The sequence below is a fragment of the Chaetodon auriga genome, chromosome 16 (genome assembly GCF_051107435.1).
Source record: "Chaetodon auriga isolate fChaAug3 chromosome 16, fChaAug3.hap1, whole genome shotgun sequence".
Classification (NCBI taxonomy): domain Eukaryota; kingdom Metazoa; phylum Chordata; class Actinopteri; order Chaetodontiformes; family Chaetodontidae; genus Chaetodon; species Chaetodon auriga.
In genome coordinates this window covers 7,665,056-7,688,650 of record NC_135089.1, presented here as the reverse complement: position 1 = coordinate 7,688,650, position 23,595 = coordinate 7,665,056, and the positions used below count along the sequence as shown (strand labels likewise).

The window sequence follows — 23,595 nt, the reverse complement described above, 5'->3', positions numbered from 1 at the left end:
AGTGTTTCAGCAACATGACTGGAATCTCAATGCTTGTTTTCCTAAATGAAGCCCTCTGTTTGTCTTTCAGGGCCTCCCTTGTTTCATATCGTCTTCTATCATCCCCTTCTGCTCCCAACTGATGGACTGCTGAAATAACCTTTGACCCGCACTGGATTAAAGACGTCTTGCTGTGTGCAGCTGTTTATTCTCAGCATTCTCACATTGCCTATTTTAACCATAAACACATTGTTCTGCTTTCAATTCATCATTTCTGTGGGTCACAAGAGCTCAAGGAGGATGTGATTACACAATTATGCACTATGTCCTCCTACAAAATCTCTGTCTCAGCCTCCAGATTTGTCATTTATTGCTGAAGATATGTCTCCCACAAAGTTATTAACCTAAGGTGACTCATCAATAGCATTCCTACAACCATTCCATCAGTACAGGAGGGGAATTTGTCCCCATTTCCAGGAATATCCTGTACTTTTGGAAACTGAGACAACCAAAAACAGGACATGACTACATGCAGTGTCGCAAGGGAATTCCACAGATCATATTAGGTTCATGCTGAAAGTGAAAGATGCCTTATTGACTCAAAATGTTTTTAGGAAATAAGCCAACATGTTTATTTTAAGCCCTGTTTGTACAAATTGTAATGAGAATGGATCTTAATGAGGCCATAAGCCATATCTCATTCCTGAGCCATTATTACATCAAGAAGAAGTAATAACAGTGTTGTTGAATTTTAATCTTTAAAACATTTGGTCTAAAATATGTAAACATGGTGCTGGTAGAGCTGCAAACACTCAGTCTGTCTCGAAATGTGGGTGTGAATCCATCCACTGGTGACCTTAAGAAGTGTGGGCATAATGAATCCTTCCAGCATGCATACAGAACATTTTTGACAGTTTCAGCCTGATTGAGAAAAAGAGCATGATACCATCACTGTCATCCAATTTCTTCCTTACTAATATGGCTTTTTCATTTCTAGTAGTATAAGAGAGCTCAAGCAGAGCTTTATGTAAATACCCATTTCAATCACATGGTGGAATAAAGATGTCTACATTTTACCTTAAAGTCTATTAGTAAGTGCAGAAAAGACACACTCAAATATTAAAAGTAAAAGTACTCAGAGTGAAGCACAGTTTGCCTCAAAGTTACACGTCATGCATCAAGTGTCCCATGGCGACAAATACCTGCACCTCACATTTGCAGAGGAGAAACTGCATCAAAGCTGCATGTCAGAGACATGTTAAAGTTAACTATCATATCAACTGCTGACAGATTTTAACAGTGCATCATATTTCAGAAGTTTCCATAGATTCAAATATGACTGAGATATATTTGCAGATTTTGCACTGGAATTTCATTTCTTTGGGATAAAATAACAGGGGCTGTTAAACGTTTGTTTATATTAGTAATATTTTAACAAAGCAGTAAAACAGGCCTACATTCTCAATTGCTATCAGTCGTATCTTATTATGTCTCATGCACACAATTTGTAATCACTCGCATCCAATATATTTTAAGATTACTGATTACTGTGCAATTAAACATAATTAGATAGAAAGAATCCACGTAAATGTGCTAAAAAACAAAGGACATCATAACAGCGGAAGTATCAGGCTATGTAACATCGCCTGACTCACGAAAAACAGAAATATCCCACACACGAGAGAGAGAGAGAGAGAGAGAGAGAGAGAGAGAGAGAGAGAGAGAGCATGTGTGTCAGTGTGTTGGCGGTGTTTCTCTCCCTCTCCTCTGAATAGCTGCTTCATTGGTTTACTACGGATCGGGGCAGCGCAGCCCCAGAAGAGAAGCTGAGCAGAGCTGGAATAAACGACAGAAGGGACATTGTTCCAATCAAATGAGTAAACAAATCAAATGAGGCACAGTGCATCATTTATTCGACTTTTCGTGGGGTCCCTCCTCATTGCGACAGGTAGGCACTTTTCACTTTCTGCTCTGTAGGCTCTATGTATATAATCTATATTTTTGTCATTCCAAAAAAAAAGACGCATTTTAAGGACAAACCGTGACTTGTGCGCTATATAAAACACACCGAAATGTGAAAACGCTGTATGAGCTTTTGCTTTATCAAAGTGTGTGGTCATCATTAGCAGAAGACGGCAAAGATGCAGAACTTTGTTTTAACCAGAAGGGAGCGGTATCAAGTCAAACGAAGCGGACTGTCAGCCCAGTGTGTACAGGGAACAAACTGGCCATGACAAAAAGTTTCACATTATTAAGGCTATTACAAAATAACGTGTATAAATCTGAGACTGAAGCAGTGTTTACAATAAATGTCAAGTTAAATACCTTTGAGTCCAACAAGACTAGGAGGAAAAAACAGACGCTTCTATGCTTAGTGCAAACCTCCCATACTTAAAGATCTGATACATTGGATTACACTGCTGGGTAGCCTGAATTTCGCATATATACCTTTAAATCTTCACCTACACGTATTTAACGTTTTCTTTTGAAAACAGTATCCAGATCAAAAAAAGTATTGCCAAATATATGAATCTGATAGTCACCTTTCCTGCTTTAAAAGCTGTAGTGTTCATTCTTTTTGGCCATAAGTTTCTTTCTTTCTTTTTTTTTCTTTTCTTTTCTTTTTTTTTTTTTAAGTTAAACTGGTGGAAAAACCTCCAAGACTTTTAAAGTTGCGGTAGTGGTATAGGAACAAAGTGAAAGGTGTTTGGGTCCAGTCTTGACAGTATGGTCAAAGCACCCATAGCAGGAAGCGAAGGCAAGCAGCGATAGAGAGGTTCCCCATTAAAGTGATGAATTATTTCCCCTCTTACTAATTTGTTATGTAATTAGGCCTTTTCACCTCTATATTCTTTTATTCACGCAGTTTTTATTGCGTTTTTTCAGTATTACCTTTACCTTCTGCACACGTGGTCAAAATTGAAAGTGAAATTTATTTATTTTTTAATTAGCCTACTGGGCTATTAGATATATCCTTTGAAAAGGAAATATTGTATTGTAGCCTATATGAAGGACAAAATGCTTTAAATGCCCTCTTCAACTCATGAACACATTAGGACAACCAGTATAACAGTGATGAAGGGTTTTAAAAGTTTTTGTTTACTTGGAGTTAACAGTGAAAATATGGATGAATACATTTTTTCTTTTCAGAGCTTTTAAACTAAGACTCTCAGCTTTTTTTTTTTATTACATACATACCCACAGCATCCATGAGTCTTCCATGACATGCAAGCAGTCAAAACCCAAGTGGGAGGCAGTTTTTGACCTCACTTTTTAATTACCTGCCTTATAAACACTGCAATGAAATGTTTCTCTTGTGGCAATGATGCAAATATGATACATGTAACTGCACTCCTGTAGGGGTACACACCTCCTGTCCCATTGAGCTGAGTCCCCCCAGTGCTGTGGTGAGATATGGAGACGCAATCTCAATCAACTGCAGCACGTCAGAGAGCCAGTTCGAAGGAATTGGCTGGGAGGTTACACAAGGAGGCACAGGTGTAGAGCCTTTCAACCATCTGACCTGGGCTGTGGAGAGTCTAACAGACTGGAACATCTCTCCCTCATGCTTCATCAGCCCATCAAAAGAAAGTCAATTTGAGCAGTGCCAGATGACGACAAAAGTTGTCGTTTACAGTAAGTCTTGTTTACTCTTGCACAGAACACAAGGATACTATGACTGTGTCTGATGGCCTGTACTTTTTCTCCAGAATTCCCACAAACCATCAGCATCAACTCCAGCAGTGGTGACAATGGTGTGCTGAAAGAAATGGAGGAACACAACTTCATATGTGGCATCCACAATATTGCTCCTGTTCGGAATCTCACCGTAAGGTGGTACAAAGGAGATGCAATCGTCTATACAGACACTTTTGACAATCCCAGTAGGGAACCAGTGGATCAGTTATCTGTCCTCAGATTTAAACCGACTAGACAAGACAGTGGAGTCACGTTCAGGTGCGAGGCACATTTGGACCTGGGGCCAGAAGGGCCACAACTTAATGTATCTTCACAGGAGTATAAAATCACAGTTCACTGTAAGTATATCATCCAATCATCAGAAATGGCAAACATCTTTATATAAATTGCAAGGATTTTCGTCTTTTTCTTCTCTTACTGTAGTTGGACATTCTTACTATTATTTTGGTTTGACAAAACATTTGATGATGTTGATGATTTTTTCACAGTTTTATTGATCAAATGATTAATCAAGAAAACAATCATCATATTAATCTATACTGAAGATAATCGTTAGTCTCTGCCCTAATTTTCATGATAGTACAATAAGTTCTACTAGTTTCTTAGGCAGCATGGCAGTAAATCATCATGGCCTAACAAGACTATACATGTCCAAAGGAAGAAAACACCAGTATTTCAGTCAGTTTTCGTGCCTCATTTCTGTCTTAGCTGTGTTTCATCTGTTAAATAAAGGTAAAAAAGCTTAATGGTTGCTGTGTTTGCTTCTATTTAGTTGGACCAGATGTACAATGTTCAGCTCCTGAGTTACTGGAAGGGGAAACTTTGGAGAAACATTGCCCAGTGACAGGAAATCCAACCCCGAATGTCACATGGCTGAAAGATGGACAGGTCGCAGACCCGGCCGTCCCCCTGAGCAGGAACAATGCAGGGCTGTACACTGTTAAAGCTGAAGGCTCTTCTGTCATTGAAAAGGAACTCCGGGTTTTTGTACTGTGTGAGTGCCACATCCAATCATCAGCACAAACAGCCAGGCCAGAACTTCATGTACTGTACTTACTACACAAGTACAGAGTTGTACTTTGTACTTTTTTACATTCTACCACTGGCACGGTGATGTACACTTACTCCACGGTAAGTCTAAAGTACAAAGTGTGATTGTCTTTCTGTGCTTTCAGATGGACCAGAGTTGAAGTGTCCAAGCAATTACACTGCACTAGAGTACGCTCCTCACAACCCCATCTGCACTGTTGAGGGCTATCCTAAACCTGAGACGATCTGGTATAAAGAGGGCGAGGAGGTGGAACTTCCAGAGAACCTAACAAGAAGGGATACAGGACAGTACTTGATCATAGCTTCAAACACTCTGTCAAGTGTCAACATCACAGTTGAGATAACTGTTATATGTAGGTTTGATGAAAATCTTAAATACTATTAGCACGAGTGATTCAGTTTGTTACACTGGTGCATTTGCTTTCTCTCTGACTTGCATTGTTTAAATTATTGTCTCTAGACCCACCGTCACAGATAGTTGAGCTGGAAGACTCTGAAGTCGATCTTGGTTCTACAGTGTGGCTGAAGTGCTCCTCCATGGGCAACCCGCGACCAAAATATTTCTGGAATTATTACCAGACTGCCAATGTGATGGAGGAAAATGATGACGGAGTGTCCCGTCTGCTCATCCACAATGCCACAGCATACAACATGGGCTCCTACACATGTCATGCCTGGAATGACAGAGGAAATGTCTCAAAAACAGCCAGAGTCACTGTAAAAGGTAGGGCAATATAGTGTATCTACCACTTTAATGTAATCAGTAGACTAATTCACAGAGCTTGTTATCATCAGTAGCCAATTATTACATTATGTCGAATTAGAGAGGTATAGTGCTGCAGCTTGTTATGTGCATTATAATACTATGCATGGAGTAAGACATTCAATACATCTTAAAATGACCTTCCCCCTAATGCTCAATCGTTTTACTTTTATGATAACTGCATGCTATTGAAAGGCAAATATCAGTTCTTTGTTTTTCAGTGATGCTGCCAGCATGGCTAAATGGATGACTGTGTCAGCCTGTTGATCAGTTGATCAAAACTGAAATATCTCAACAACTAGACAGATTGTCATGTATTTCTGCAAAGACACTGATGGTTACCAGATTATTAATCCTATAATTTTGGTGATCCTCTGACTTTACCTACAGTGCAACAGGTCAGACCTTTTGCATATTCTGTGAAATATATCCACATCTACTGGTTGGATTTGCACAAGCTTTTATTTAAACATTCATGGTTCCCAGATAATGAATCATGAAGACTTTTCCACAAACACTACCTTGTGGTTTGCATGTGGTTTTGAGCAAACTGTCTTATACTATTGGATGGATCTGTCATAATATTAGTACACACTCGTGTAACAACATTAGTGATCTTGACTTCCAATCTTGCGCTATCATCAGGTCTAAATTCCAGTTATGTTCAACTGATTTAGGATATAGCCTGATCCATACACAAAACGAATGACATTTCCAACACGCTCAGCTCTAGCCTAGTTTGTGTTTAGTGCAGATGAGAAAATGTTTGGATGCCAAAACCTACTTGCTGCTGAGCATGGTAAACATTAAATCTGCTCATCTGCATGTTGGCATTCTCAGTGTGAGCATGATAGCATGCTGACATTAGCATTTACAGTGCACCCTCACAGAGCCGCTAGCATAACTTCTTAACTTACACTTTTAAAACAGTATTTCAATTACAAAGTATGTTATACATTATAAAGGTGTTCTTGAATATAGTTTTTGACCTACATTATAAACTGAAAATGTAAATTAAATGACAAAATGACAGGCTTAAAATCTACTGACTGGCCAACATTATCGATCTATCGATCTATCTAGCTGGCAAACAATTAATCATTTATCATAACGCCATAAACAAGCCACTGGTGTCCTGGCCTGAAATATGACTTGTCGCCAACTTGCACAACCAGCTAGTCACTTTTTTAGACACTGTGGGTGTGAAGGCTTGGCGTGTGTGTGTGTGTGTGTGTGTGTGTGTGTGCGCGCGCGCAGTGTTTGGGGGAGGGATGTTTCCCATTTTCCTCTCCACTGATTTATATGTGGAGCTGGGAGCTGTGCGGTGCCTGCAGCCATAGCTTAGCTTAGCTTTCTCCCAGAAAAGTCAACAAGTCGCCGCTGGCTCGTCCCGTGCAGCTGAGGGGAAGCAGGTTAAACATCTGAGGCGCGCAGTGTGACAGAAAAGGGCCGACAACTGGTGGAAAAACCTCCAAGACTCAATTCCAATGGATGATTTAAACTCTCTTCGTCTCCTCTCAGTCCTTTTTACGTTGGAGCTGCTGTCGCTTTTTAACGGGGCAGGATCGAGTAAGTGCTGCCACTTGAGAGCCAGTTACAGATCTCAGGTTTTCTTCTGTGGTGGGATTGAAATGGCTCGATGAGGGTGATAGACTTTTAAGGAACATAAAGAGGGATCGTTTTGGTCTATTTATGCAGCCTGCTGAGTAACGGGCGGCTAACTTAAAGCAACACAGTGATGTATAAAGTCGCTCAGAGGAGACTGAATTGAATGAGACATGTTCATGTTATTTTACATATGTGTGTAATGAGGGTGAATGATAACTGAGTGTGTGAAAAGGAGTGGAATTTAGTAATAATTTGGTGTAAGGTGTGTCTGATCATTAGTAATCATTGTGATCTCTCTCCTCTCACATTTTGTGGATATTAGTTTTCGGATTTCGGATTTCAGTGAGGGTTACAGTTGTTCATGATATTATAGTAGATGGAAATGGGCTTGGTGGAATGTGACACATATCTGATATGGAAATTGCAGTGTTCCAGCACAAAGAATGGTGGGCAGTAAGTGCAGACTTTCCTAAGGGAGGGGTATATCCTTCCTGAGCCTTTTCCTGTTGCCTCCTGAGACACAGCTCTTGTTCTGCACAACTATGGCTTCAACAGCGTTTCATTCCAGTGCTGGTTGAGGAAATGTTGTTTTAAGATGATGGATATGTATCGACGGGGGCTGGAATAATATTTCTCACCCCCACTCTACGTTCCACAGGTGCCAAGCAAGAATGCCCTATTGAAATAAGTCCAGACAGGATGGTGATACAATACCAAAGCAGAGGCCAGAGTGCAACATGCAAGCCAACATCCACCGGCTCTAGAAATAAGGACGGAGAAATATACTGGCAGGTTCAGCAGGGCACCAAAACTGACGGTGCAAGTTGGTCTGCGGACACCCATGAAGACTGGGACCCAAGGCCTCAGTGCACTGCGACATTTAAGGGAATAGGAACCTGCCACAAAGATTTAGACTTCACTCTCTACAGTATGTATTACCACCTTATTTTGCACGTTCACTGTCAGCAACTTGAAACGTGCCTCTCAAGTTTTGGAACTATCCTTATCTTTCTTCTTCTCCCCAGAAACACCAGACAGTGTCTCCATCCGCCCTGTGGATAACCGGAGCTCAGTGTTGGAGGAGAGAGAGTTCCAGCTGCAGTGTGACATTACCAACATTGCTCCTGCACGAAGCCTGACTGTGCGATGGTACCGAGGGAATGAAACCTTCGAACCACGCATCAAAGGTTGGGAAATCTTTTTGTTACTACCCTTTCTATGAAGCCAAGGAAATCTACAAGTGCTAGTAAAATATGTATTTCAAGGATTCATTAAGAGGAACTATTATAAAAGACTGGGTTGTGGCTCTCACTCCTACTTTGGAGGCGGATTATTAAATTAGCAAAATGACATGACAAACCACCCCCCAGTAAAATAAACCAAACAGCCTGCAATGGACTCAGCCAATCGCAGATAGCCAATACGTTCTTTCTTCCAATCGCACAAACCTAGTGTACTCTGAGGGAAGTTCGTTGAAGCAATCATTTCTTTGTCGCCAACCTGATGTGACATTGAATAGACTGATCGCAGACAGTGGTTTCTCACCAACGCATCCCTTATTTGAATCAGTGTTAGTGCAAACCAATAAATCACTTGTTGTTTTTCATGTATTTTGTGTGTTTTTGTAGCAGACACGTCCGTATTCATCAGCATAAGGACAAGACATGCACTGCATCATGATATAGAATACAGACTGCACTGAAATTTTGGCACGCGTTTCCTATAACAAGTTTTAGTGTTTATTTCCTAAAACAGTCCAGCAGTGTGTAAATGAAATCAAGACATCGGTTTATGTTGACAGAGCAGAGAGTGACACACAAATGTTGACAGCTCAAGCCATCATCTTTAACAGTCTCTGTTAAATGGAAGAAAATTCAGAATTTCCAATCCAGTGTATGTATGAATTAAACACAATCTGCCTTTTGTCTTTTGTATTTTCTCCAAAATATTTATTTGTCCGTCAGGCTCAATGCGAGTGACTGGCTGCCTGCATGAGAACAGCGCAGACTGTAACATCAACGTGGTCCGATCGCCGCTCAATGTGTCATCGACCATCAGCATCACTCTAAACAGAAAGCACAACGGAGCAGAGTTCAGGTGTGAGGCTCAGTTGGACCTTGGACCTGACGGACCACTGCCTCCTCCGAACATGATGTCCAGTCCTCTCAACATCACTGTCTACTGTGAGATCACATTTACATTTGCTGCTCAGTAGTCACGAGCATGATGATGGACATTCTAGTTAGCTAACAGACTCCTACTCATGTAGAGAGCTTGTTATGTTTCTTTAAGCAGAAAAAAGTGCAGGACAGAGTGTAAAATGTTATTGTGAATTAGAGACTTCACACCCAACTACATTTCAGGGTACGCATTGTTCCACTAAATGTACTGTAACCCCTTTTTTGGTCATAGTCTTTGAATATTCTTCCACCTCATTCTGCTCCATTGTCACTTTTTCTCCACAGATAAGCCCGTCATTAATACCACAAAGCTCCCCAAGACAATCCCAGTGTTCAGAGGTTATCCTGAGGTGCTCGTTTGTGCAGCCGACGGTCACCCACCTCCAAAGATCCAGTGGCACTACAGTTCAGACAGAGTGCCCCATGTGTCTGGAGACACACTCATCGTATCTGAGGCGGGCTTCTACAACTGCAGCGCAACCAATGACATCGACACCACCTTCCATGAGGTGGAAGTGATTCTCAAAGGTAACAGCACTCTTCATCTAAACTTTATTGGATCATTTTTAGAAGAAAATATGCACACTTTCTAGAAAAATCTATGATAGATCTTTTTACTCAATATATGAAGTGGCCCAGTAGTTAAAACCAGATGTCTGGCAGGAGGCTTTGAAGCTACGAAACACACACTCCACTCTTCTTCTGTATATACAAACTACATAAGAATTCTAATGGGCTTCTGTTGCATCAGCAGATTATCCTTTAGTACTTTCCCCCCATAGTTTCTCTGTGCGATTGTGATCTGTAACCTTCTTTCAGACCAAAGGCTTTCATTTAGATGTAGCACTTGTGCATATTAAGTTAACAGAAAAAGGTCTGCAGAGCAAAGGTCACACGGCTTCAATACAGAAACAAAAGGGCAGAAGGCTGTGGAAGGTTTCGATAAGTTAAGTTGAAAATATTAACCTTCTTTTTACTTACTGACATGTTTAATGTTCTATGTCTGACTTTGGATGTTTTAATCATAAGGGCTTCCATGTTTTCACAATAATCATAGAAATTCAATTAGCCATCTTCCTGTCTGAGGGTCACTCATGTTAAAATTTTAAGTCGATAATTAGTAGTCTTTCATTTGTGTGCTTGCATCTGAATAGTAAAGTACATCTATTTTAGCAATGAAAGCTCACATAGACATAGGGAACATGTTGTAGTGGAGCTTATAGGAATATGTTCAATCTGGGCGCTAGTTTTTTTTCGTCACTAGGTGCCTCAGCCAGATCATCACTTACAGTCAAATCCTCCAGAGTATGAAATTAACCACAACCAAATACAGCTGAATAAACGATAAAATATGTTTGCACAAACCTAGAAACGATCAGGAGTGATGTGGCTATGACTACATGTCTCTTAAACTCCAGTAATCATAAACAGAGGAGTAATCAAATGCCTACAATTACATTTCTCTCCCATTTACATTACCAAAACACTGGGAAGGGATGGGACACTCAGACAAATTAACACTGTGTTAAGTTACTGCTAACATTTAGACTTTCTGTTATATATGATTCCTATGTAATCCTCCATGTTTGATTTCATTACAGAGGACTACCTTCCCCTCATAGCTGGATTTGTGGCTGTCACAGTAGTTGCCATCTCAATCGTGTTCGTCTTCATCTACTCCATCTACTACAAGAACACCAGGATGCGGCGCTACAATCTTAAAAACCCGAAACTCAGCAACCACAATGGCAACGTGGCTCACAACGGCTGGGACCTGCAGTTTCCTATGACCAAATTGTCTTAGCAGTGTACCTGCCGAGAGCACCGGATGGATAGCTGACCACTCTGAATGAGCTGCATCTCTCTGCCAACAGAAACTGCAATGTCTGAAAGCCTGAATACCACTCAGCCAGCAGACTGTTTGGAAATCTGTTTTATCCCTCCAAACGTCACACACGCTGTCATCCTCTCACCTATTTTCCCCACATGTAATAGTATTTTTACCCCTCACAGAGTAATCTAATTAAAAAAACGAGCAGCCTTGATGTGAGATGTAAAATTTTGTATTTACTACTGGATTTTACCTGTTTTCACTGGACAGAAAGGAGAGGACTTGCCAGGGAAACTGTTTTGATATTTTTTCATAAGCACAAAGGGAATTTGATATGATTGTGAGTGTTTTTTGCTGACCTTGGATTCACAAATGCTTGATTTAAAAAGAAAATAATTGTGCCCTTTTAATATTCACTCAAACTCAGATCTCCGTATGTCATTATTTTACAAAGAGATCATGGTTTCAGCATGCGCTTAAAAGAGTGGTGACCCTGAGCCTGCGGTGGTTTTTACCATCACACTAATGGGAAGTGCACCGCTTCTTTGTTGTTGCTTATTGGCCTCTTTGACGGTGTGACATTGATTTTGTGAAAAAGGAGACCAGCTTTGCTCTATTTGTGGACACTATGGTTTGTACATATGTTTCATTGAGCCTGTTGTCCCTTCACTCTTCTTGTAAGCCACTCTGCACTTCAGAGTTTGTAGCCTTCTCTGGCCCTTTGTTGTGCCATACTGTTTCAGGCTCTGGCCTTATGGGACAAATTGTCTTGTTCCACAGTTACATGCTTTTATATGAATGACTGCAGGCATTATCGCCCAGTGCCTATCAGAACTGTATATTCGGGATAATGTTTTATGTAAATGCAAAACCTTATATTTATTTATGGAAAAGCGTAAAGATAGGGATAATGAGTGTTGAAACTGGACTGCAGACAGGTATATAAATGTTGTGAATGTTGGAAAAGTTCATGGAGCTGAAGTCCTACCTGTGATAAAAGAACATGGTAACACATTTGTGAATAAAGCTGTAAATATTCGTGACTGGTGTAAAACTGTATTTTAATATTAAAAAATGTGGCTTTTCAAACAGATTGTTATTGAAACCTTATTGGCCTGAATATATCTGGCATGCATAAAAGTATGATCAGAATGGACAAGACTTGCTTTTTTGTGCTTTCAAACAATAATAATGTGCAACAGATATATTAAAAATTTGTCAGTTTCTTCTTGCCTGGTAAAGCCACCTCAGGGCACATGACAAACCCTACCCTTTTATAGGTGTGATGTTAATCCTAACCAAGAGGGAACTGCATATGTGCAAATCCTGAAAACTTTGGGTCTCTAAACTGCAACCGTATATATTGTAATTACAGAAAGTACTCAAGAGCTACTCCTTACTTAGAAAAGGGGAGGTTCTCTGTTACTGTAATTACCAGATGAGACTTTTTGTGCATGGAGATTAAAGGGTTGTATTAACATATTATGTGTAATGTGCTGGCTGTAAAATTAATGTATTTGCTAGGCAGAGAAATCATTCAAAGAATAGTTTGCCTGGAGGCCATCTGGCAACTGGCCCCCCTTTTCTTGGTATGATGCTGGCTCCAGCAACTAACTTAACAAGAGTGGTATCAGTTTTCTTGGCAAGAGAGCAAATAAGCATTTCCCAAAATGTCGAACTATACCTTTAAGCTATCCTTGCTCAAACCCAGCCCCGCCCTTGCCACTCAAAAACCGTCCGCAGATGCGAATCTCACTGTTTACTTGCGCCAGAGCTCAGCACGGGAATTTACGAGGATCACTTTAATGCATCGCACGTACACTTTTACTTTCGGGACTTTCAATGATCTCGTTCCCCAGGTGAGGTAGACGCACCGTACGAATAAATTTGCCACCCGGATCAGTTTTTACTTTTTTGTGTTGAGTTGAAGTGGAAACAACATGTGGATCCTCATCCTCAGCGGCTTCATCGCGTTTACAGGTAAATGATTTCGCGTTCGAGCGCTTCTTTTGAGCAACATTAACGTTACAGACTCTCGATGGTCTTAACGTAACAGGCTGGCCTACGCCCATTGTTTGATTAACCTGAAGATCTTGTGGTTGTTTTTTGGCTCCGGAGATCAAATTTTGATCATGGTTTCTTAAATCATTTCTTCCAACTTTAGTGCCTGTCATTTCTGTGTAAACTTGACCATCTTTATCCTAAATCCCATTTATGGACAAGGGGGCAGCAGCACACAAGACATGACTTTGTAGGATAGTTTAGTGTCATATGTATCTGTATGTATCTAAGTTTAATTAACATTTCCGAAGTGTTAATGCACTTGTATAGTTAAAATAATCATGCATATTAATTGTTCCTCGTGTTTGTTTTATATCATCTATGAAGTTATTTAACTAACAAGCCAGCACTGCCTCTTTTTTTTTTTAACTAATTTTTAACTCATTCAAGCTGTCCCATGTGTCTTCGCTGAGTCTAAATCCAGGCTCTGAAGAAACAATGCAATAATGCTGTGTAAAACATGTTTTTTGTCTTTTGTTTATTTCTTTGTTTGTCTCATGTGGCTGCTTTACTGTTGCTATAATGCACACTGTGTACTTGCAGGAAAGCCAGTGGGTTCTTCCTGTCCAATTGAACTGAGTCCTCCCACGGCTGTGGTGAGATTTGGGGACCCCTTTTCAGCCAACTGCAGCTCATCATCCAGCCAGACAGAGGGGATGGGCTGGGAGTCTCCGCTCGGAGGCGTAGCTCTTACAAACTTCGTCTCTTCTCTTCCCTTAGAAATAGACTCTGTCAAAGAATGGGTTGTAGACACAAAATGCTTTGTCAATCTCTTTGACGGTCATCAGTGCTCTCAAACCCTACCATTCACCGTTTATAGTAAGTAATCCTCTGTTTGAAGTGGGGTAGCAGGCCCCTTGTAGTTTTTGATGATTAAATACTGCTGATGTTGGGACTTGATAGTTTTTGTTAAACATTTTGACACTTTTTTTTTTTTTTAACACAGAAATGCCTGACAAAGTGTCCATGTCTCCACCAAGTCAAACGGGCCCCATGGCAGAGGGCGCAAAGTATAGCGTGCAGTGTGACATTGTTAATGTTGCACCGGCAAGGAACCTGTCTGTGCACTGGCACAAGGGAAAGGAGATTTTTTACACTGAGACATTCAACGAGTTTGATAAATATCCAGTCAATAAGGTGTCTGTCCTCAATCTGACGGCCCATAGAGATGATAATGGAACTCACATCTGGTGTGAGGCAAAGCTAAACATTCGGCCAACAGGACCACGTCTTCCCTCAATCCAATCAGAGTCACATGAAGTGATTGTGCTCTGTAAGTTTTGAATGCCATCTTAATTTAACCATTACAGAGAATATTGGGTGTGTTTTGCCTTTCTCTAATTGTTCTTAATTTTTCTCTCTTTCTGTCTCTATTTTCATTTCATGTATATGCTCAGACCCTCCAACCTTCACCGAGCCTGCAAATGAAACACTGGAGCTTCCGTCCCGTGGGAAAATAATTTTAAATTGCACTGCTACAGGAAATCCAATGCCAGTATACAGCTGGCATTTCCCACACCCTATACAACTGACGAGCAAGAATCAAACTACAAATCAGCCCATTCTGTCCCCGTCCATTCAGCTTCCAGGGACCTATAACTGCACAGCGTCTAATGCCCAGGGCACCAAGACCAAATATTTCACTGTCATCGAAGCCAAAAGTAAGATATCATTACAAAAGTCATTATATTTCTGAACTTGTTCTACTCCCTCCGTGTCTTGCTGTCTTAATTATTCTATAATTCCTTCATGCTGTTGTTTTCCATCAGGTAGTCACCCTGGAACCACTGCTGGAATTTTAGTGGCTGTGTTTTTTGTTTTAATCTTTATTTTGGGATGTGTAGTTTATCACAAACAGAGAAACTCCTCTGTTGCAGGACCAGAAGGTCTGAACAGATGAGCTGAGAGAGAGATTGTAACAAAAACTCCCGTCTCCCACAGGGAATCTGACAACTTTTGCAGCCTTGGTTGGAGTATTTGTCTTCGTGGGAGTCCTGCTCTTCATTGGCGGGTTTTTTTTTGTGACACCTGAAGGCACGTTTTCTTTCAGCAAGGGCAGCTATATCAGAGGACAACCTACCTCATCAGAACCTGTATGAGGCTGACTTTTTCAAGATTCAATTTTGCATGGCTTTGCAGTGAACATGTTGCTTTTTAATGTTTTCCTTTTTTCGTGGCTGGAGAAACATCAGATTCATACCTCTTGAAGGCCTGGGGAATGGTCTGCTCTGCATGCTCAGTTGGTGGACTTGGTGAGGTGGACTGCTCATGCTTGGCCGCTGTAACTTAAAAGAATGCATCATCTATGGTAGCTGACAAGGGCAAACCCGCAGCAACAGCCCAAAACATTTCCATTTGCAGAAATGTGCTTCAGCTTGAAAAATTCTAAAACAAATACACCTGTGGAAACGTGCTGCAGAATGCTAAAACAAATACATACATGCAAATACAAAAACAATACAAAGTTTAAAACACACAAACTCAGAAAACACGAAACAGAAAAATGCTGCATATCAAGTCAACACAAGGCCTCTAGAGGGAGTGCTAAGTGGAAAAGCTTAATTTTTGACTCAAGACAGAGACCAGACGAGAGAGTGTTTGCCTTTGAATTGGAAAGAAAAGTGGAGTAAAGAGGTGACATAACATATAATGGTACATAATTGTCACTTGGCCCTTGTGTTTTTTTCCTGCATCAAAAACTGGTCGAAAAGCAAGCCGTTCCACTTAGGGCTCCCTCTAGAGGCCTGGAGAACCTGGGCTCTGATGACGGGATATGCAGGGTTTTTTGGCGTTTGAATTGGCATGATTTCTGAGGCAGCAGCATGTTTCTCCTAGTAAAAATGGTTTGGGTCATTACATTATGTTTGCCTTTCTTGGTCACCGTAATAATCCCATCAGGTGTCTTTAAAAGTCCACTGATCAATCAGTCAATCAATCAATCGGAGAATGTGTTTACATGCACTGTAGTAACCTGGTGTTTGTACATGCAGCAGGTCAGTAATCAGATCTCTGCCCTACCTCTGACCTTATTTTGGAAGCGTGATTTGCTTATTTAAAATGTTGATGTAAATTTGCTTGTTAACGTTTTGTGTGTGTTTGTGTGTGTCAGAGCAAACCAGCAGCAAAGTGAGAGGACAGACAGGCAGGGCACAGCATTTTCTCATAGCATTGGAATTTTTTTAATGGTCCAATGCTCAGTCCACTGATTCAGACTTCTAGAGAAGCCTGCTTTGTCTTAGTTTCAGTTTCGGTCTTTGGATGAAATTATTTCTAAATTTGTATCTGTATGTGTCGTCATTTCCCCTTGTTGTCATCACAGTGATACTTTTGTTATCTGACCCTGTTATGTGCATGTAAGCACACAGACCGAATGAAGTTACTGTTGAACCCAGGAGCATTAACACACATCTCTGCAGCCCTGCTGAGCTTCTTAGCTTCTTTTAGCTGATTGTTTAATTTTACCTCATGCACATTTATGGTATGGTTCGGTCTGACCCGTTCTCATCAGCTTTGTATGTACACCAAAAGGAGGCAATTCCAGCAACAAAGCTCTGCTAAACCTAGAGGGTGGTGAAATTTTAACATGGGAAAGGAGTTGGTGGAGACTAAAACAGATGAAAGATGACTACATATTGGACACATAATGATCTTATGAAGCCATAATAGGTTGGGACAGTGTTTTTGTAAGTGACTAAAAAGTTAATGCTTTGGATAAATCTTTGATCGTCAGTAGCTGCATTCCTCTGGAAAAACACGTATTTTTATTACTTCAGCTATCTGATGATAAGTCGTATGTAAGAATGGACACCACTTAACTGCGTGGATTCAGCAGCCTCATCGCTTTCATTATTGCCTTGATACTCATCACACACTTTTTTCATTTTCCATGCAACAAAAGAGCTCTAACCTCTCTGCACACAAAACCATGCTTCAAGACAGAAAGTTGAGTTGCTCCTTGTGATGTTTGTCTGCATTCAGGTAGATTTTGTTCCCCTTTTTTACTGCATGTTTTTCAGACAATACAACTACAGTAATTACTTGAGAGAGCTCTGAAAACTGCAATGGGGCACAATGTTTTTATTTTTATTTTTCGTTATTAGTTTTCATTTTTGGTGTACGCATAAATTATGTTTGCTTGTTTTTTTTTACATTTTTTATTGTCTTCTGTAAAATAGTTTTTCATTTTTTTGTATGCACTGGTACAACTCTAGGATGTTGAATTATTTTTGCACTGATCATGCCATTTCTGTGATGTCCCTACAATTTAGTACGACCAGAAAATCATTTGCTTTATTGATATTCCCTGACTATGAGCCACTTAATCCTCTGTTAGACACACAGTTTGTTTGATGTACCAGTAAAAGGGCATGTTACGTAGAATGTTAATGCACTGTGCACATGAGCAGCTTCTGTTGTTGAATAAAGCCAGTTTCAGTGACATCCTGATGCAGAATACCGATTGAAGCAAAGTCAAATCAGTGTCTTTCATTACTGCTTCACTGCCACTTTTTGTCAACCCCTTGGACCCCTCTCTCTCTTTCTCTCTCTGTCTCTCTCCTTCAATCTGGCTTACATTATACAGTGCTGAGACTGCCATACTAATTAGCACTGAACAAAATAAATGTAAAGGAGAGCATATGTTCCCCCACCTACGGTTGCCAATATAAAGCTATTGTTTCTCAAACCGTGTTCATGTTCAGTCTTTGTCATTCCCACCAAAGGTTGTGCCAGAAAGCACTGTTTGTGTATGCTCTGACTGTGTTGCTATAACAACCTGGCAGAGAGGATATTGCTCAATTTGTCAAGGAGTAGAAATAAAAAAAAAAAAGTTGTATTATTAGGAAAGCTTAACATATTTCTCTGGAGAGCTTGAAGGAGCAGCATATTCAAAGTGAGGGAAGCATGTGCTATAATCTGTACAGTGAGATTCCCAGCTGTGCTCTCCATAAATACACCAAAAAGCATCCGATTACTTGCTCACTTGCACTGCAGTTGCGGTCAGAGCGGATATGCTGTGTAGCATTCTGGTCACAGTGTGAGGCTTACAGGCTACAGTACATGCTGCACACCACCAATGCTCCTGCCTGCTGGGATTTCACCAAGCATGGAGTTCAGAAGCAATAGGAGACAAGCAGGCAAGCAGAAGTGAAAACAGGTTTTTGGTCACTGCCACAAGGGACAGGAGATAAAATTATTGATTTGAAGCCAAACTAGGCCACACCTAAAGGCTGGAATGTGGAGAGCGTTCAACATAAAGAGGTCTACTTCAGATTTTTGTCTTTATTCAGAGAGTTAGATGGGCCAGCGGTAATTCTATCAGATAAGAGAAGAAATTAAAGTAGTTTATGATTCAAACTTGATTGTGCTTTAAACTGTAAGGCATCTTGATTACTAGAAATGTTTTGGAGATGCATTTGGATACTTCAGAAGTGGCAGCTTTTCATGTTGTCTACCATATTTTGCTTAATAAGCCAGATACTGAAATGGACAATTGATGTATTCATTTTACATCCAACCCACAATATTATTTCCACACTGTAGTGCTGTGCTCGTTTACTGTTGAATGCCTACATTACTGCTAGTGCACTGTTTGCTGTGGTATTTGTAGGCCTGTAATTTCCTGCTAAAACGCATACAAAATCAATGCAATACAAAGGAACGGGCTGTGTTTTTCAGAGGCCTACCACCTGTTAAACTTCCCTCTTTCCCCTTTGCCCCCCACCCCCAAAGTCAGCTGGGATGAAGGGGGCCCTTTTGTCCCAACATAGTTCCCTGCGGAGTAGCGAAGCTTGTTCAAGTTGGAATTTTCTTCCTCTCGCCCCGTAATCGACGGCTCAGTGCAGAAAATACCATGGGAAACAACTTTCTCCGGTGGATTCTGACGCTGTGCATGTTTTACTCAGGTAAGATGTTGTGGGGCATCATGTTTTTTTCTCACTTGTTGGGGTTATAGATGATGTTTGGCGCAGTAAGTGTCTTATGTAAATAGTGGTGACATGAGAAATATAAACGTAGGCTAACTGCGACCTAATTCCTGTCAGAATTAGGCTATTTAAATTAGCATGGTGTGTATTACACATTTTTGTAGCCTAAAAATATTACTGTTTGCCTTATGTAGCTTTGTTCCACAACCACAATTATGACGGGCTACCCGTTAAGATGTAGGTCTAATTCTGTACAAAGTACACGTTTTGTTGTCATAGTGTATAATGACGCTATAAATGTACTTTTATACACAGGTGTATTTAAAAAATATTTGACTCTTCTTGATTTATTAGTGATTTCCCTGTGTGCGTTGGAACAAGGTTACATAATAGGTACCTACGGCCTGCTTATACATTCAATAATGAAAGTCCTACATGTGTAAAGAAGGTGGTGAGGATGACACTGGCTGTAATGATGATGACTGCTGCTGTCTCAGTGTCAGGTGAAAGTTGCTCCCTAATCCTCAAGCCCTCCAGGGTCGTGGTGGGCTTTGGGGAGTCGGTGTCGGTCAGCTGTGAGGCCGCACGCCCCGTTCGTGTCCTGGGCTGGGAATCGGCCATCAGTGCCGCACACACTCAGCAGGACCTGTCTGTCCAGTGGAAGGTAGACAGTCTCATTGACTGGATAGAAGAGCCTATCTGCTATGGTGTGTTTTTCACAGCTCCGAGACAGTGTGAGGAGAAGCTCAACCTCGTCCTCTACAGTGAGTCAGCCCCTCTTTTAAAACACAGTGCAATGATAATAATATAAAACTTTATTCGTAAAACACCTTTCATACAAGACATTTGCCGCACAGAGTGCTTTACAACAAATATATTGCATGCACCAAGTGCTTCAGATAAAATGAACATAAAAACAATGGACGGAAAACAAGAAACCCTCTTGATAATAAAAGTCAAAATATAAATAATAAAGGATGAAACTACAATACAGAGAATGCATGACATAGAAAATGTACCAATGTTGACATGGATGACTCACGTGAACCTGTTTGAATGATATGAAGTTTGTGTATTATTCCTTTAGAGACCCCAGATAGCGTCTCCATCAGGCCTGTGAACCACAGTGGCCCCATGGTGGAGGGAAAAGAGTACCAGCTGCTCTGTGAGGTTCAGAACATTGCTCCAGTTCAGTACCTCACCCTGAGGTGGTACAGAGGCCAGACTGAGGTTTATAACCACTCCTTCTCTGACCTCACCTCTCCCTCGCCTGTCCAAGTGTCCTCTATCCTAGTGATCACACCAACCAAAGCCGAGAATGGAGCACAGTACACATGCGTGGCAGTGCTGGAGCTTGGACCGGAGGGGCCACAACCACCTCCTACTGTGACCTCGGAGCCTCTTAATGCGTCTGTGTACTGTGAGTCCTGAAGATATTCCCAGTATTAAAAAACAGTTCTTGTGTGTTTATTACATTGAAGATGATGAAGCTAATCCCTGTGATCTTTTTCTCTAGTTCCCCCAACATTCCTAAGTCCTGAACCAGAAGTTTTGGACCTTATGGTTGGGACTGAAATTACCTTGAACTGCACTGCCACAGGAAACCCCACACCTGTGTACAGCTGGCAATCCTCCCATCCCATTCAGGAGAGGATGGAGGACGAAGCAGTTCTTACCTCCTCCTCACTGCTCCCAGGGACCTACACCTGCACTGCCTCCAATAAACTGGAGAAGAAGAGCAAGCAGTTCATTGTCAAGGCCAAGACCAAAGGTAGAAGGGAACTCTGAAGTGAACATGTGCAGGTTGTCTCTATTCACTGTGACCTAATCTGCTTCTTTTGCTTTTACTTAGGTGTTTGAAACAAGAGATCCTGAGGTGGGATCAGATGACCACATTGGACAAACAAGGAGAATTCAACTAAAGGGATTTCACTGTTGCAACTTTGACAATGCATTCAAGACTCAACAGATATTTATGAGGATCTTGTTATCAGGCAGAATTACTGTAGATCTCATTAAAAAAAAAATCTGAATATACTATATTTGTTAACTGTCATTTAATTTGTCAGTATTTCAATATTCTGTGAGATAGATGGATGGTTTAGAATATAGTTCACTTTTTATGCTTTCCATGTGATATCCTCTATCTAATTTATATTTTTGCTAGACTTGTTGGTTTTAATGAAATTACCTTGTAACATGGCAGATGTGTAGCTATCCTTGATATGATGACCACATTATCATTAATGTATCAACTTTAATACTGAATGTTAAAGATCAGCAGGCCATTACTGTAAATATGAAGGGTTTCTTGATTTGCTTATCTTTATCAATAAAGATGAATAAAAACGTTACTTTTTAATATTATACGTATTATAATATGATGCATGAGTATTAGCAGTATGTTACTACTGGGTGTGACTGCTATGCTTTACTAAGATCAATGTTAAACCGAGCAGAGCAGTTTGTCACGATTGCATTTACACATTAGGACTTTTGGATTAAAAACTACCATTGATATGTTCTGTTTAAAGCAGCGTTTTATTCACTCTCGGTGTAATTTGTCATTTGACTGTCCGTGCTACTCCGACCTCACACCATCAGATGTCGCTGTTGCACTTTTGCAGACATGATTTGATTCGCTATCAGCACGTCACATGACCAAAACACTCGCCTCTCAGTTGCAAGCGGAAGTGGCATGAGTGGCTAACATTAGTAAACGACCTTTCCTCTAAAGACCTGACCATCATACATCCTCACCAGCCGGTCTGATTGATGAAGGTGGGAGTCAGTCTTGGGGTCGTTGTAATGAAGTGCCTGATGTGTGTTTACTTACCACTAAAGTTAATGGTCAGCTTCTAAAAATCATCCCTGTTTGTTCCCTTTCAGGTATGCCACAGAAAGATCCGTGTCAAAAGCAAGCATGTGCAATTCAGCACTGTTTACAAGGTACAAAAGACAGCCTCTCCAATGCCATAATGTGTTAGAGCAAACGCCACATTATCGTTCAGCTAACTGCGTCCCCTTCCTGCAGCTAACAAGTACATGGAGAGCATGTGTGAGGATGTGATCAGGGAGATGCGGCGGTGCTGTGAGGCGCAGGCTGCAAAGTCCATCTGCTGCTCCGGGTTCAAGGACTCAAAACCCTCTCAGACCAAAACTAACACATAGCTTCCTGTGGGATTCTTCTGATGGCGATAATGACAGAACATTGTGTCAGTGTTTTATTGACTGTGTAACACGCCGTATTGCAGCAGTGCAGTGTACGGAGCTGTTTGATCGTTGGGAAAAATGTGGATCTGTGAAACTTTGTTATCTAATCTTAATGTGAACAGGCCTTTCTCATAGCAGACGTTTTGAGTTTAATTCATTACATCTATGTTTGACATCAAAATGTCACACTTCTCTGGCAAAGTCACAGCACAAAACAGGACATCACAATATTAATTTTATTTTCTGTCATGTCAATATGAGGCACATGGTTGTGCATGTCAGCACTGAGCCACTGACGCAGATGCGCGTCCTAGGGGAACCCACACAGGCAATTGAAATTATTTTTTGACTGAATAGACCCATAGACTGTAAGAATGTGTGCAGACCTGAGTCCCCTGTTAGCTTTGTTACACCTGGTAGTGTAGGACAAATTACACTGTTGTTATTTTCAATAATGCAGTAAGTCAGGCGACCTGTTTGCAGGTTTTATGGGACTATTTTTCATATGCAAAGGGAATGTTATTGAAAAGTTATGCAGGGAAGTACACACTACTGCATACAGAATTTAATTTGTTATTGAAGATGATAATTAAGCCACTTCCGCTTTTGTTTGCAGACCAATGCAACAATTTTATGTAAATAACATTTTATGTAAATTTTATGTAAATAAAATTGTTCTTGTGCATCAGGGCAGGAAATGGAGAAAATGATTCAAAACAACGTTTGTGCATTATTATGTGCGGAAGTTTCTCTGATTTTGATTGCCATTCCGCATGGTTTATATCACTGTCATTCTCAATTTGTTGTTATAAGATAAACTGGTAAATCTTTCTCTTCAACAGTGAAGTTCTCCCAGTGTGACTGCTGTATGTCAGCCCTGTGCAACTCACCTGTTCGTCTAGAAAGGAGCTTTTGATTGCTGTATGATGCCTAAACAAAAAAAAAAAATTAGCCTGTTGACCATTTGCGTATTTGTTACGTCCTTGAAGAATCTTTTCCAATATCCACATTTCAAAATAAAATTCAATAAACTTTGAAACTCTCAGTACGGACTCTTTACTCTTTGAGATTAGAAAAAAATGAGAAAATGTTTTCTGTATAGCAGAATGCTGGAAATACTAAAAAAAAAAAATGTTCTTGAGAAGAATGAACTACATAAACTACATAAGCAAAGCATATTAATACTGTATACACCAGAGAGGTTTCCGAAAATACATAGATATAAGCTAGAGAAAAGAAGATAGGAAAAAACATGTAAAAGTGAAAAGATTTTAATTGATATTAAAG

At 40.5% G+C, this 23,595-nt stretch overlaps 2 protein-coding genes across 2 annotated transcripts; both read left to right on the top strand.

Moving 5' to 3' along the window:
* The first annotated feature begins 1,749 nt into the window (after positions 1–1,749).
* On the top strand, positions 1,750–21,618 carry LOC143333845 (hemicentin-1). The gene is made up of 22 exons (XM_076752208.1): positions 1,750–1,927; positions 3,340–3,615; positions 3,690–4,016; positions 4,451–4,672; positions 4,854–5,081; positions 5,189–5,452; positions 7,758–8,027; positions 8,125–8,286; positions 9,064–9,282; positions 9,565–9,807; positions 10,881–11,082; positions 13,041–13,090; positions 13,715–13,990; positions 14,118–14,444; positions 14,569–14,832; positions 15,113–15,264; positions 18,780–18,783; positions 18,940–19,074; positions 19,593–19,859; positions 20,183–20,515; positions 20,612–20,866; positions 20,948–21,618. Exons 1-22 carry the CDS (start codon positions 1,870–1,872, stop codon positions 20,953–20,955), a joined length of 4,542 nt encoding a protein of 1,513 aa, XP_076608323.1. The 5' UTR covers positions 1,750–1,869; the 3' UTR covers positions 20,956–21,618.
* Positions 21,619–21,759: 141 nt separating this feature from the next.
* cmc4 (C-x(9)-C motif containing 4 homolog (S. cerevisiae)) lies at positions 21,760–23,352 on the top strand. The gene is made up of 3 exons (XM_076752845.1): positions 21,760–21,876; positions 21,985–22,044; positions 22,130–23,352. Exons 2-3 carry the CDS (start codon positions 21,987–21,989, stop codon positions 22,264–22,266), a joined length of 195 nt encoding a protein of 64 aa, XP_076608960.1. The 5' UTR covers positions 21,760–21,876; positions 21,985–21,986; the 3' UTR covers positions 22,267–23,352.
* Positions 23,353–23,595: the final 243 nt, after the last annotated feature.

Excerpts from the sequence above, each read along its gene's own strand:
- cmc4 (XM_076752845.1), top strand. The coding sequence starts at position 21,987 with ATGCCACAGAAAGATCCGTGTCAAAAGCAAGCATGTGCAATTCAGCAC. Across the intron at positions 22,045-22,129 it reads AATTCAGCACTGTTTACAAG|CTAACAAGTACATGGAGAGC; the intron begins GTACAAAAGACA and ends CCCTTCCTGCAG.
- LOC143333845 (XM_076752208.1), top strand. The coding sequence starts at position 1,870 with ATGAGGCACAGTGCATCATTTATTCGACTTTTCGTGGGGTCCCTCCTC. Across the intron at positions 3,616-3,689 it reads GACAAAAGTTGTCGTTTACA|AATTCCCACAAACCATCAGC; the intron begins GTAAGTCTTGTT and ends CTTTTTCTCCAG. Across the intron at positions 13,091-13,714 it reads CGGCTTCATCGCGTTTACAG|GAAAGCCAGTGGGTTCTTCC; the intron begins GTAAATGATTTC and ends GTGTACTTGCAG.